We start from the raw sequence: 12787 nt of genomic DNA, 5'->3' as shown, positions 1-12787 counted from the left end.
TTCTATAGGATCGGACAATGGTCCAGCTTTTGTTCATCAGTGCCTACAACAACTGACTCATATGCTTGGTATAAAGTGGAGGCTTCATACTGCATATAGACCCCAGAGTTCTGGTAAGGTAGAGAGAATGAATAGAACTATAAAGAACCAGTTGGCTAAAATGTGTCAGGAAACCCAACTTAAGTGGAACGTTCTCTTACCCATAGCTTTATTGCGAATCCGCAGTACCCCTACCAGAAGGATGGGCCTCTCTCCTTTTGAAATCATGTATGGGCGACCACCTCCCGTACTTGGTAACTTAAGGGGGGACTTGAGTCAGTTGGGAGAAGGAATTACTCGGCAGCAGGTTGTAGAGTTGGGTAAGACTATGGAGGAGGTACAGAAATGGGTACAAGATAGATTACCTGTGAATATTTATCCCCCTGTTCATAGTTACCATCCAGGAGACCAAGTGTGGATTAAAGAGTGGAATACTGTACCGTTAGGGCCCAAGTGGAGAGGTCCTTATGTTGTTCTTTTGTCTACCCCTACAGCAATAAAAGTAGCAGAAGTGACTCCGTGGATACATCACTCCAGGGTTAAACCAGCAGCAGTCGATTCTTGGCAAGTTACAGCAGATCCAGAGAATCCCTGCAAGATCCGGTTAAAACGTACTACTCAGTCGGAGTAACGAGGAATTATTGTGGATTACAAATCTTATTGTTACAGGTGTGAGTGAGAAGGCCATAATAAAGCCTGTCCGCTTACCATCACATAGTGTATAAGCCAGGAAAGTCTCGAAGGGACACCTGTGAAGACGAGCAGAACTCCATTCCCTGCAGCCCTCACATCCTGGAAGCTGAGGTTCCATCGCACGGACGAAGACTGAGGATGACGGCGAAAGATGTGCTTTTGATTGTGTTTATTTACATGTGTTTTTATATTCAGGAAGGTAGAGGTACCGACATTCCTAGCTGTGAGGTATGCATTAAGACTACGAGAACAGGTAACCTGAGGTATATGCAAACCAAGGTTAAGTGATGCCTCAAGTAATTGTGAAATATCAGAGGCATCAAAGGGGGGAATGTGATGTAATTCCAGTAAAATACAAGTTTAGCAGGCTAAGATTGCCACAAGGCATATGTATGTATATGTGTTTGTAGTATCAGTTAGTTAATTACACGTAGCTAAGATACTGTCATCACTGTACTGACCAGGTGCAGGAATGTAAGAACTGGAATTACGCGTCCCTCTCCTTTGTATCAGATGAGCCACGTGGTTAGACCGGATGGATGAGTTTAGACTCTATTCATTAAATAGGTTAAGGGTATGTGTGGGTGTAGTTAATTGTGGGAGGAGCTACAGTGCTATATAAGGAATGTACTCTATGTATTCAGTACTCAGACTTTGCTGTATTTTGGTGACGCTAGTCCCTCTGAGTCCCGATCGGTGATCCAATAAAGAATCTCTTCCTTCCTGAAGAAACCTGTGTCCATCTCTCTGTGCTTGGCTTCCGTCAGTTTCTCCGGTATCAAAAGGACAACTCTAGGCACCCAGACCACTTCAGCTTAATGAAGTGGTCTGGGTGCCAGGTCCAGCTAGGGTTAACCCATTTTTTTTTATAAACATAGCAGTTTCAGAGAAACTGCTATGTTTATTAATGGGTTAAGCCTTCCCCCAAAGCCTCTAGTGGCTGTCTCATTGACCATATTAACGGAGCCCATGGATGGCAGGAGTGGTGACAAATGACATGTTCCCCATTAACAATAATATTTAGCGCTTGACTGTGTCTGCTGCCCATGGTTGTGGGCAGTGGGTGAACAATGGCACGTCTTTCTCCGTAATTATAATTTTCAAACCCACAGCTGGTAGCCATGGGTGGTGGACACAAGCTGTGAGGGAAAATGGCACCAATGGCCATGGTTGGGCGCCATTTTCGTATGCACGTAAAGGAAAATTACATCTCCTTTTTTTTAGTATTTCACCCCCACCTGCTGCCATTGGGTGGGTGTATGGACGGTGGATAAAGACATGTCGCCTTCAGCCTGATGCCCAGGGGTGAGTGATGGGAACAATTGCAGAAATCAGCGATGCTTTTAGTACAACTCCTCTGGCTTTATTCTTCAAATTCACTTGAAATACTCGCTTTAGTAAATAACCCTGTATGAGAATTTTTCTAGTTCGGCTACTACAGCCTTAAATTTCCAGTTTGCTTTGAATTTCTGTAAATTCTCACATTAGTGAATAAATAACTCTACCACTGTCAATGGCAGAGTGAGTTTACAGCCAAAACTTACACTAAAATAGTATTTTTTTGGGACAAAACTCTCCACCTCAGCCATGTCTAAATGTATTATTATTTTGCCAAAATGTTACAAGCCTGCTACAATTTACTATTTGTTGAGTAGAGGACAAAATAAGTGATTCTCACAATTAAAAAAAAAATAACAAATGGATACAGAGCACAAACTACAAGCCCCGAGATGCACTGCGGGCCCTAGTGACGTGTTTCCGGTTCCGGCCGGTGACAGGAAGCTCGGCACATGTGGGTGACTTTGAGGCTGCAGGTCAGGGAGTCGCGGCGATGGACGGCTTTGGGTCAGATTTCTCCTCCGGTTCCTCGGGCTCCGGGAAAGTAGACACCGGGGCCATCATGGAACAGGTCAAAGTCCAGATTGCGGTGGCAAACGCGCAAGAACTGCTGCAGGTTAGCGACACACACACACACGGGTTTCTATTGCTAACTCCTAGTACTGCCAGCCATCATCAGATAACCTGCCACTGCCTCCTATAGCACCCTGGATAACAGAGCTTTTTATATAATTGTTTATATGTGCTGTTAGTGTATCTATCATGGGGTTTATTCATTTAAAGTGTGAATATTCCCCAACCCCCCCCTTAAAAAATGAGTATTTCATAATGATAGAATATGTATGAAATACTCATTTTGACTGTGTTGGAATTTCACTGAATTCCATTCCAGTTAAAGGATCACTATAGTGTCAGGAAAACAAAGCAGTTTTCCTGACACTATAGTGCCCTGAGGGTGCCCCAACTGTGGCGCTAAAGGGCTTACCTTATTCCAGCGCCGGGCTCCCTCTGCGCTGATGACCTCTCCTCCCCCGCCGACGTCAGCGGAGCCGAATGCGCATTCAAGCTGTCAATAGGAAAGCATTTGTCAATGCTTTCCTATGGACGCTCTGCGTGATGGAGGCATAATATGCCTCCAGCGTCGCAGATGCGTCTCTAGTGGCTGTCCTTAAGACAGCCACTAGAGGTTGGATTAACCCTGCAATGTAAACATAGCAGTTTCAGAGAAGGGTTAAAACCTGAGGGACATTGCACCCAGACCACTTCATTGAGCTGAAGTGGTCTGGGTGATTATAGTGTCCCTTTAAGAGATATACAGAGACGAAGTAGGGGAGTACTTTGTCTCTGTATATTTCCTTCGTCTGACTTTCTCAGACACAGTGCAAATCCCGACAGCCGTCACTAGTGACCGTTCCAGTGAATTTGCTTTGTCTATGGAGAATATCTCTCTCCATCCGCTGTAGACCTCAGTGCTGCACTCCGCAGTGACGACAGCTCCTGGCGCTTCTGAGGAGAACATGTTGGATGAAGATGCTATTGCGAGGGACGAGTTCAGGTATATAAATCTCACATTTACCTGCCTACCTGGCCTCCGGACAGCAAGGGGCGATGTCACCGTCGAGGGTTTCTGGAAATTCAGCAAAGTTCCCAGATGGTGACAATGCCGTTCAAACACTGAATTGTAGTGAATTTAATTATAACAGCTTTTTACAAAAGTGCCAATTCAAAGTAAATTTCAAATTTAGTCGCTGAATGGAAGATATAGCTAATCTCGAGACTTTTATGATTTATGTATATGGTCTGTATTGTGGGGGATTTCACAGTGAGTGATTTTGTGATTTTCACAGTGAGAAGCGCCTCTAGCGGCTGTCAGTGAGACAGCCACTCAAGGCTGGCATAACCCTCAGTGAAACATAGCAGTTTCTCTGAAACTCTGTTTTCAGCTGCAGGGTTAACACTAGAGGGACCTGGCACCCAGACCACTTCATTGAGCTTAAGTGGTCTGAGTGCCTATAGTGGTCCTTTAACTTGAGACCTGCAGAGGATTTGCTAAAGTACATTGTGTGACATGAAATAATTTGTATGGTGAATCTGCATTTATTTTTTTGTTTACACCATCTTGTGTTATAAAAGCCATTCCATGGTTATAGAATGCTTAGACATGGTTGTCTCAAAACAGCAGGGGTGACAGGTTAAATGAATCTGTCACGGCATGGTCCCAAAACACTCTTAATACCAGAACCTCTAAAGCTTAATGTATTAGTTCTGGTGCAAGGGGAATTTTTCCTGTCAATGTTCATGTTTGTCCCTTTGGACAACTCATTTAGCCAGCCACCAGAGGTGCCTCCTATTATGGTCCTGCAATCTCTTCCAGACTGAGGTTTGTCATTTTCACACCCTGCATGAAGATGCTGAACGCTCCTCATGTCCAAATGGATAATTCATAGGGATCCTTGGCAGCTGAATTAAGAAAGGGTGTTGGATACTTACTTGCATTATGAAGAGCATTTATAGTCGCATCTTATTGAAATAAAATATTTTATTAAATTAACACTCCAAGTACCATAACCACTACAATTGTATATGGTGCAAGGAGTGCCCTGACACATCCTATTTGGAAGTACAGTTTGACTTCTTACTGCTACCCCCTCTATTTAACAGCAGGGCTTAGCTCTGTCTAGTACAACCATAAGCTGGCTGATTGCTCCCACTTACAATGTCCACAGTATGTGCAAGAGATGGGTAAATGTGACCTATAGGGTAAGCATACAGTGTTCTAGCCTGGTAGCCATTATCATGCCCCAAATAACGTATGTTCAGATTGAGCATAACATTCTATCTATACATTGCGCACGCAGTTTTGCTAGCAAATGTATAGATTAGGAGAAAAACCTATTTAAAATGTGTTTTTGTTTTTCCCAGCTGTCAGTCAATCCCTTGACGTGCCGAGTCATTCACTGATGAAGGGGCGCAGAATAAACCTCCCACATAAAGTCGTCCCCCCCCCCCCCCACTCTATGTATTTTAATAACCCCCCACCCGTGGCCACGATTACAACTAATCTTGTTGGCATTGATGACATATCGGTTCCGGGTACAAACAATAGAGGGGGCGGGGCCTAACTGCAGAGCCGAGCGGACGCTAGGTAGAGCATCTACTTGCGGCAAACTTTACTGCTTAAAAGCCTTAAACAGACTTTAAACCCACTGAATGGGCCACCAACCAGGAGCTGATGGCAGGGGCTACACGTTAGCACCAAATATGCGGCACCAACTGCAGGAACCCTGGCAACGCAAACCAAAGCCTACCAGCTTGACTGGCACAGGGGAGACGGCCGCTCCCCCATCGCCCTCGACGGCTAACAGCTTGAATTTGGGCCCACGTGTCCCCCCCATGGACTGGGGGGTTATCAGGGCTCCCTCGGGCGCTATGGCAGGTCGAACCAGCCCCAAAATGGCAGCGACCAGCCCAGAGTCACTCACCACAACGCGAAAGGCAGATATCCTGGAGAGGCTGGATGCCTTATTTGAGGCCTTCTGGCACAAGCTAGAAGAAAGGCTACACAAACACTCAGGTTGAGCACTTACCGAAGGCGCTGCCCTCTCGCGCATGGTTCAGCGGCACAACAAGCCGAAAACTGCCAGCCGGAAAATGGTGCCAAAAAAGGCGCGACTCCCCATCGACACACAAACCAAAATCCCACGCAGGTTGAAGCCAGTCTCATCCCAGCCCAACCAAAGCCTGGCACAAAAGCCAAAAAGAGCCCGCACTCATACCCACACCGGACCCGACCGACACAGACAAGCAGACCCGGTCACTATACAGCATGTATCTACAGGCACAAGCGGAGAAGCCTCGCATCAGGACTGGGATCTGTGATGGATGAGATCCTATGCGGAGTACAGGTCTGGACAGTCACCCCGGAAGCCATAGGCTGAAATGGGCGGCATAGAGAGAGACACTCTGGGACACAGGGCTCATAGCTGTATTTGCAAAAAGCAATATAAGCATACCTTGTACATATGGACATTAACCCCGCTTGAATGAAGAGCATCTTGTTTAGTTTTTCATGTTTTGGCCACTCGCATAACACACTATGCAAGTCAGCAGACACACAGGCCTCATCATGCCCCTACCCAGAGGGAATCCAGGGCTGCCATAGTGGTGGGCTAGCTTGCCTTAACCTCCCCAACATAATACTGTAAAACAGTTATCCTTTACTGAACACCCTTGAGAACATACCCTATGTTGTATAAGCAGTGCTAACAAGCTTCTGTGTTTCTCATATTTGACAGCACCAGTCTGCTTACATGCGTAAAGGTACTACCTAGTCCTGTCAAGCTATCTAATATTACCTACATGACCAAGCTTGATGTTATTTTCTTATCTTTTTTTTTTCCCTCCTTGTTCCATACTGTATCTATGTCTTAAACGTGTACTACTCTTGATATCCTAAAAAATGTGCGCAGTTAACTCTAAATGCCTATACTGTTAAACTCAATGTTAACACCTGTCTTGCTTTTGCTGTTGTGGCATAGCGAGAATGCCTGTTACTCTCATGCACGTCAAAAATAAAGAATTTTAAAAAGCAAACGACAAAAAAAACCACAGTAGATTAAAAAAAACAAAACATCCAAACCTATAATGAGCAAATGGTTTTATACTAACGCAAATCTTTCTCTTAATTCCTTTACCCTTACAGAGGATGACCGATAAGTGCTTTCGAAAATGTATAGGAAAACCTGGTAGCTCCCTGGATAATTCAGAGCAGGTATGTAGTTTCCTTATTGATGTCTGGTATTCATTCATTATGATGATATTGTTACTAAATGCCAAGTCGCCCCAATTTCATTTTTTTCTCAATTATTTCTAACTGCTTTAATTAATATAGGGGTTAACAAACTGTTAGTTAATCCATATAAACCCGTTTGTCAACTCCTGTATTAACTCAAGTTGAAAGCTCAGCTCTTTGCAAGCCAACCTCTGAATGCCCAACAGAATTCAGATGCTGCCTAAAGTAAATAGCAAATCCTTCTCTAACCATTCCTACTACCATTTTCATACTGACTGTGATAGTTAATTCTGCGTCACTCACCAATAGTCTTGTACATAGGCTATATTAAAGGACCACTATAGTGCCAGGAAAACAAACTTGTTTTCCTGGCACTGTAGGGTCATAAAGTCCCCTCCTTCTGGGCTGAAGGGGGTTAAACCCCTTCAGCCACTTACCTTTCTCCAGCGCCAGGCTCCCTCTGCGCTGGGAAACTCTCCACCCCCTGCCGACGTCAGCTCCGCATGCGCGGAAAGAGCCGCGCGCGCATTCAAACCGCCCATAGGAAAGCATTACTCAATGCTTTCCTATGGACGTCCAGCATCTTCTCACTGTGATTTTCACAGTGAGAATCTCGGAAGCGCCTCTAGCGGCTGTCGGCGAGACAGCCACTAGAGGCTGGATTAACCCTCAGTGAAACATAGCAGTTTCTCTGAAACTGCTATGTTTTCAGCTGCAGGGTTAAAACTAGAGGGGACCTGGTTCCCAGATCACTTCATTGAGCTGCAGTCGTCTGGTTGCCTATAGTGGTCCTTTAAGATGAATTGCTGCCATCACAATAACTAGATGGCTCTCCAGGTGTTGTTGAACAGCATCTCATTGGATCCTCAGCCATACATTACTCAACTGCATGCTATCTAAGGGGCCATGACAGGTGTTTCAGCATTGGCATATGAGCTGCTTTTGGCTGCGCACACTCACTCTAACACTGTTTCCATTGAATCAGTATTATTCCTGTAATTAACTTGTTAAGTTGTACGTGGGGCCCACATTAGCAGGAACTTCAATGTTGTTGAGTTCGAGCCCGTTGCATCTAATTGCAAAGTTCCTCATGGAAGTTAAAGGCACACTATAGTCACCTAAATTACTTTAGCTAAATAAAGCAGTTTTAGTGTATAGATCATTCCCCTGCAATTTCACTGCTCAATTCACTGTAATTTAGGAGTTAAATCACTTTGTTTCTGTTTATGCAGCCCTAGCCACACCTCCCCTGGCTATGATTGACAGAGCCTGCATGAAAAAAAAAACTGGTTTCACTTTCAAACAGATGTTACCTTAAATAATTGTATCTCAATCTCTAAATTGAACTTTATCACATACAGGAGGCTCTTGCAAGGTCTAGCAGGCTATTAGCATAGCAGGGGATAAGAAAATCTTAATTAAACAGAACTTGCAATAAAGAAAGCCTAAATAGGGCTCTCTTTACAGGAAGTGTTTATGGAAGGCTGTGCAAGTCACATGCAGGGAGGTGTGACTAGGGTTCATAAACAAAGGAATTTAACTCCTAAATGGCAGAGGATTGAGCAGTGAGGCTGCAGAGGCATGTTCTATACACCAAAACTGCTTCATTAACCCCTTAAGGACACATGACATGTGTGACATGTCATGATTCCCTTTTATTCCAGAAGTTTGGTCCTTAAGGGGTTAAGCTAAAGTTGTTCAGGTGACAATAGTGTCCCTTTAATTACAGAGGAGGTTAGATTTGACACATGCATACATAGGACTTCTGGGGGGATAGTTTGCAACCTGATATATTATTCAAGTACACAATGTGTAAGGGAAAAAATTACCAATCTTTATTCAAGCATATATATCAGTCAAAGCAAAGACATTGGGCCTTAATCAATTAAACGTTACTGAGAGATATATTTGAATAAATGCTGCCCTTTCCGGATTACATACTTTGCTTATGGTTGGAAGAGTGGGAGATCCCCTTGGGACGGCACACAAGAAGTAGTTATGTGCGGTGCCCATTTACTGTGTAGATACTCCCTTTTAGATATAATATTTTGAATATTCATGGACTAGTTTGCTTGGTAGAGATTTAAATTAAACCTGTTATGTATATTTTAACTAAATCCCCCAACCTACGTTGAATATATCATTTATAATGGTACTCCTGTTTGTTGTGTCTTTCTTATGTTCTCTTGCCTTCTCCGTACACCAGAAATGCATTGCAATGTGCATGGACAGATATATGGACGCCTGGAACACCGTATCCCGAGCTTACAATTCCAGACTGCAGCGAGAGAGTGCAAAGATGTGACATGGATCAGGAGTCCACGTCAATCTGGAGATTAAACCTACCATCACTGGACATAATCCCCTTTGCTGTCAAATGGAAGAAGGATTAAAAAAAAACAAGGAACTATACATGTATGAGACTGTTAACATAGGGCAATGATACTGCAAGGATTTATATTGCAGTAAAAATGACAGCATGTTGGAATAAAAAAAAAAAAAGCAGTGCTGCTCAATATCTCCTACCCTGCCACTTAATCTCCTAAAGGGGCGTAGCCATATTGAGGGGTTAAAGGGGCGGTGCGGGAGATGTCTGAATATTGGCGTCCCACTCCCACCCTTCTTCTACAAACACAAAACTGCCTTGTGTCCTCTTAGAATCATTTTTGTATCTCCTTACTTTCTCAAACCATTGTGCACTGTTTTTGTTACAACAAAATCTCACTTCCATTTGTAATACATTTGGCTCCCAAATGGAAAATTGATTTTGTTGGTTATCCCAATATGGATAGGTTTGTCTCCGATATGTCAATTCAAACATGTATAGTTAATTTCATATGATAGGAGTTTTTGTAAAAATCAAAATGATCAGCCTATCTGTAAAATTGGAAAAGTTCATTAATAAAACTTATTTGATACAAAAAAACACAAACAAAAACTCAAGGTAAACATTCAGTTCACTAACGCTAACTCTATTCCAAACCGTTTTAAGAGTTTTTTTTTCACACTGTTAAATTGTGAGAAATATTTCTAATGTTTGATTCTAACAATATGTAATGCTGCAGACACTGCTGTCGAGAAGTCATTCAGAAACCTCACCTATTCTAAAGTGGCCTTTCACAAACTACTATTCGTCCATCAGTACAGCATTAAATGAATCTACGCAGTGCTGATTTTGTTTTATACAAACTTTTTTACTGTAAGTTATTTGAATACATCTCCGATTACCTATCTGTACTTTTCTATGCTGCTCTACCCACTCTCTATATACAATTATAGCTTGGTTACATCTTAGTCTTTCTGTTCTAATTTTGTTGCTAAAGTCAAGGGGTTATTTACTAAATTGAAAATATGTTGAGAATTAAACTGGAAGAATTCCCTAAAATGTGCGACTTCCTTGCCCCCAGTATCTTGTCTGGTGAATAACCCTGCTACCCTGAGTGTGGTTTATCAAGTGATGGGTAGAAGTATAGATTAGGCATACTACCTGCATCATTAACCTGACACACAGGTTATACACTTTTTTTTCCCCCCATAAACTGTTTTGTAACTGCTAAACGGTAAAAGAGACCAAAAGGTACCATACCCAATAAACCGTATATCAATGAGAAGTTGCTGTTGTTAATCTTGGTCTCATTTGTTCGTTGATGTTGTGACAAGCAGCAAGTTGTTTTGTGTTTTTCATTGTAAATGGAAATTATGCAGTTTTGTTTTTATTTTATTTTTTTATATACAGGTTTTTTTTTGGGGTGTAATGGAAGGCAGGAAGAAAAAATAAATAAATGTATTTTGATAGATTTCTGTGTGTAGTTTATAAATAACTCAGTTTCTCGATGTCTGCGCTGGTTTACAGTGCAATGAAAGTTATGCGGGTTATATTAAAGGGAGTCTCGTCTCTCAAAACAGAATCTCAATGAAGTTGTTTTGAGGGCTGACCTCCCTGGGTGCCATCTTACCTTAAAGGGACACTCCAGGCACCCAGACCACTTCTGCCCATTGGAGTGGTCTGGGTCCCAACTCCCACTACGCTTAACCCTGCAAGTGTAATTATTGCAGTTTTTTTTTATTAACTGCAATAATTACCTTGCAAGGTTAACTCCACTTCTAGTTGCTGTCTACTAGACAGCCACTTCCTGATTTCTAGCAAGGATTTTCCTTGCTAGAGCGTCGCTGGATGTCCTCACGCTGTGTGAGGACCTCCAGCGTCGCTCATTTCCCCATAGGAAAGCGTTGAAATTAGTTTAATGCTTTCCTACGGGGAGACCTAATGCGCATGCGTGGCATTGCGGCGCATGCGCATTATGTCTCCTCGGCCGGTGGGCGGGATCAGTCTCTCCCACCGGCCGACGGAATCAGGAGGAGGAGGAGCGGCACGGAGGAGGAGTCAGCGACGAGGGACATCGTCGCTGCCTCGAGTAAGTGACTGAAGGGGTTTTCACCCCTTCAGTAACCGGGGATTGGGAGGGAGAGGGAACCTGCAGTGCCAGGAAAACGGATTGTTTTCCTGGCACTGGAGTTTCCCTTTAACGTGTTACGAGATCATTAAGATGTTGGCTTGAGGGAAGAGACCTATTTCACTAAAGGAAAATTTATTTTTATAATATGTATCTCTTCTAAAGAATTGATGATGAAAACAAAGCCAGACCTATGCACCTAATAACCAGGTAAAGAAATCTTGCACCTTGGTAATAATTTTATATTGCACTGTTGCCACTTTACTGGAGACTCGTTAAAGGGACACTATAGTCACCCAGACCACTTCAGCTTAATGAAGTGGTCTGGGTTCCAGGTCCCTCAGGTTTTAACCCTGCAGATGCAAACATAGCAGTTTCAGAGAAACTGCTATGTTTACATTAGGGGTTAAGCAGACCTCTAGTGGCTGTCTTCCGGACAGCCGCTAGAGGTGCATCTGCGATGCTGGATGCAAATTTTGCATCCATCGCGCAGAGCGTCCATACGAAAGCATTGAGAAATGCTCTCCTATGGACTGTCTGAATGCGCTTTCTGCTCCAGTCGGGAGTTGACGGCGGGGGAGGAGAGGGAGCCCGGCGCTGGATTAAGGCAAGTAGCTGAAGGGGTTTTAACCCCTTCAGAGCCATGGGAGGGGGACCCTGAGGATGAGGGTCCCCCAAGGGTTTTATAGTGTCAGGAAAAGGGTTTGTTTTCCTGACACTATAGTGATCCTTTAAGCAGCTAATGCTCCATAAAGTACATTTTATTCAATTTATAATTTTTAAATGGAAGTGTCATTCCATAGATTTATCACAAGTTTCATACCTATGTATGCCACTATTCCAGTTTTTTTTTACGCATAACTAATCACTCAGACTTAAGTGTATTTAGCCCTTTCTTTGCTATATTGATGTAAATAGAAAGGGCTGATAATCCTAGTACAGGCATGTACATGTTGAACACAAATACATTGTTTTGTTGTCATAATAACAGGTCACCTTTATTTATAGAAAATATACTCTAAATGTTCTGCTTTTAAAGCAGGCAGATGAATAAAATGATTTGGGAAGCATAATTGTCCTTTTTAACTCCACTGTCTGTCTACTGCCAGGATTTGAACCTGACCCAGCAAGTTTCTTCTGCTTGTTAAATGTGAGTGGGCTTCTAATCTTGCCCATCCCTGAGTCAGAATCTTCATAATCGTAAAGTCTGTCCAATCCAGCTGCGGACAGATGTTATCCTGGTATAAACCCCCGGGAAGTAAGGTCTTGCACAGCCGTAACCCCAACTAGTTATTCCAGCTAAAAACCACCGACCCGAGGTTTCCCTGCATGCCAGAGGGCCCCCAGCATCTCCCTAAAAAGACAAAACAAAAACTGTAAGCACTTGCAATGTTAATATCCAGGAGCCACACAAATCATTTATAAATGTGGTATAAGATTGAATGGTAGAATACAGTAGCCTTGTGTCCAA

At 43.2% G+C, this 12787-nt stretch overlaps 2 protein-coding genes across 3 annotated transcripts in view; one reads left to right on the top strand and one right to left on the bottom strand.

Annotated features, from left to right (window-relative positions):
• Nucleotides 1-2490: 2490 nt before the first annotated feature.
• Nucleotides 2491-9467, top strand: TIMM13 (translocase of inner mitochondrial membrane 13). The gene is made up of 3 exons (XM_063453331.1): nt 2491-2686; nt 6773-6841; nt 9069-9467. The coding sequence occupies exons 1-3, from the start codon at nt 2564-2566 to the stop codon at nt 9165-9167; spliced, it is 291 nt and encodes a 96-aa protein (XP_063309401.1). The 5' UTR covers nt 2491-2563; the 3' UTR covers nt 9168-9467.
• Nucleotides 9468-12246: 2779 nt separating this feature from the next.
• TMPRSS9 (transmembrane serine protease 9) overlaps nt 12247-12787 on the bottom strand; it is a 76401-nt gene continuing 75860 nt past the window's right edge. For both annotated transcript variants that reach the window (XM_063455970.1, XM_063455969.1), the window contains exon 20: nt 12247-12670. In XM_063455970.1, coding sequence (XP_063312040.1) covers nt 12509-12670 — 162 coding nt within the window. In that variant the 3' untranslated portion in view covers nt 12247-12508. The remainder of the gene's footprint in view (nt 12671-12787) is intronic.

The sequence above is a fragment of the Pelobates fuscus genome, chromosome 5, assembly GCF_036172605.1.
Source record: "Pelobates fuscus isolate aPelFus1 chromosome 5, aPelFus1.pri, whole genome shotgun sequence".
Taxonomy (NCBI): Eukaryota; Metazoa; Chordata; class Amphibia; order Anura; family Pelobatidae; genus Pelobates; species Pelobates fuscus.
This window is presented reverse-complemented; position numbering and strand designations above follow the sequence as displayed.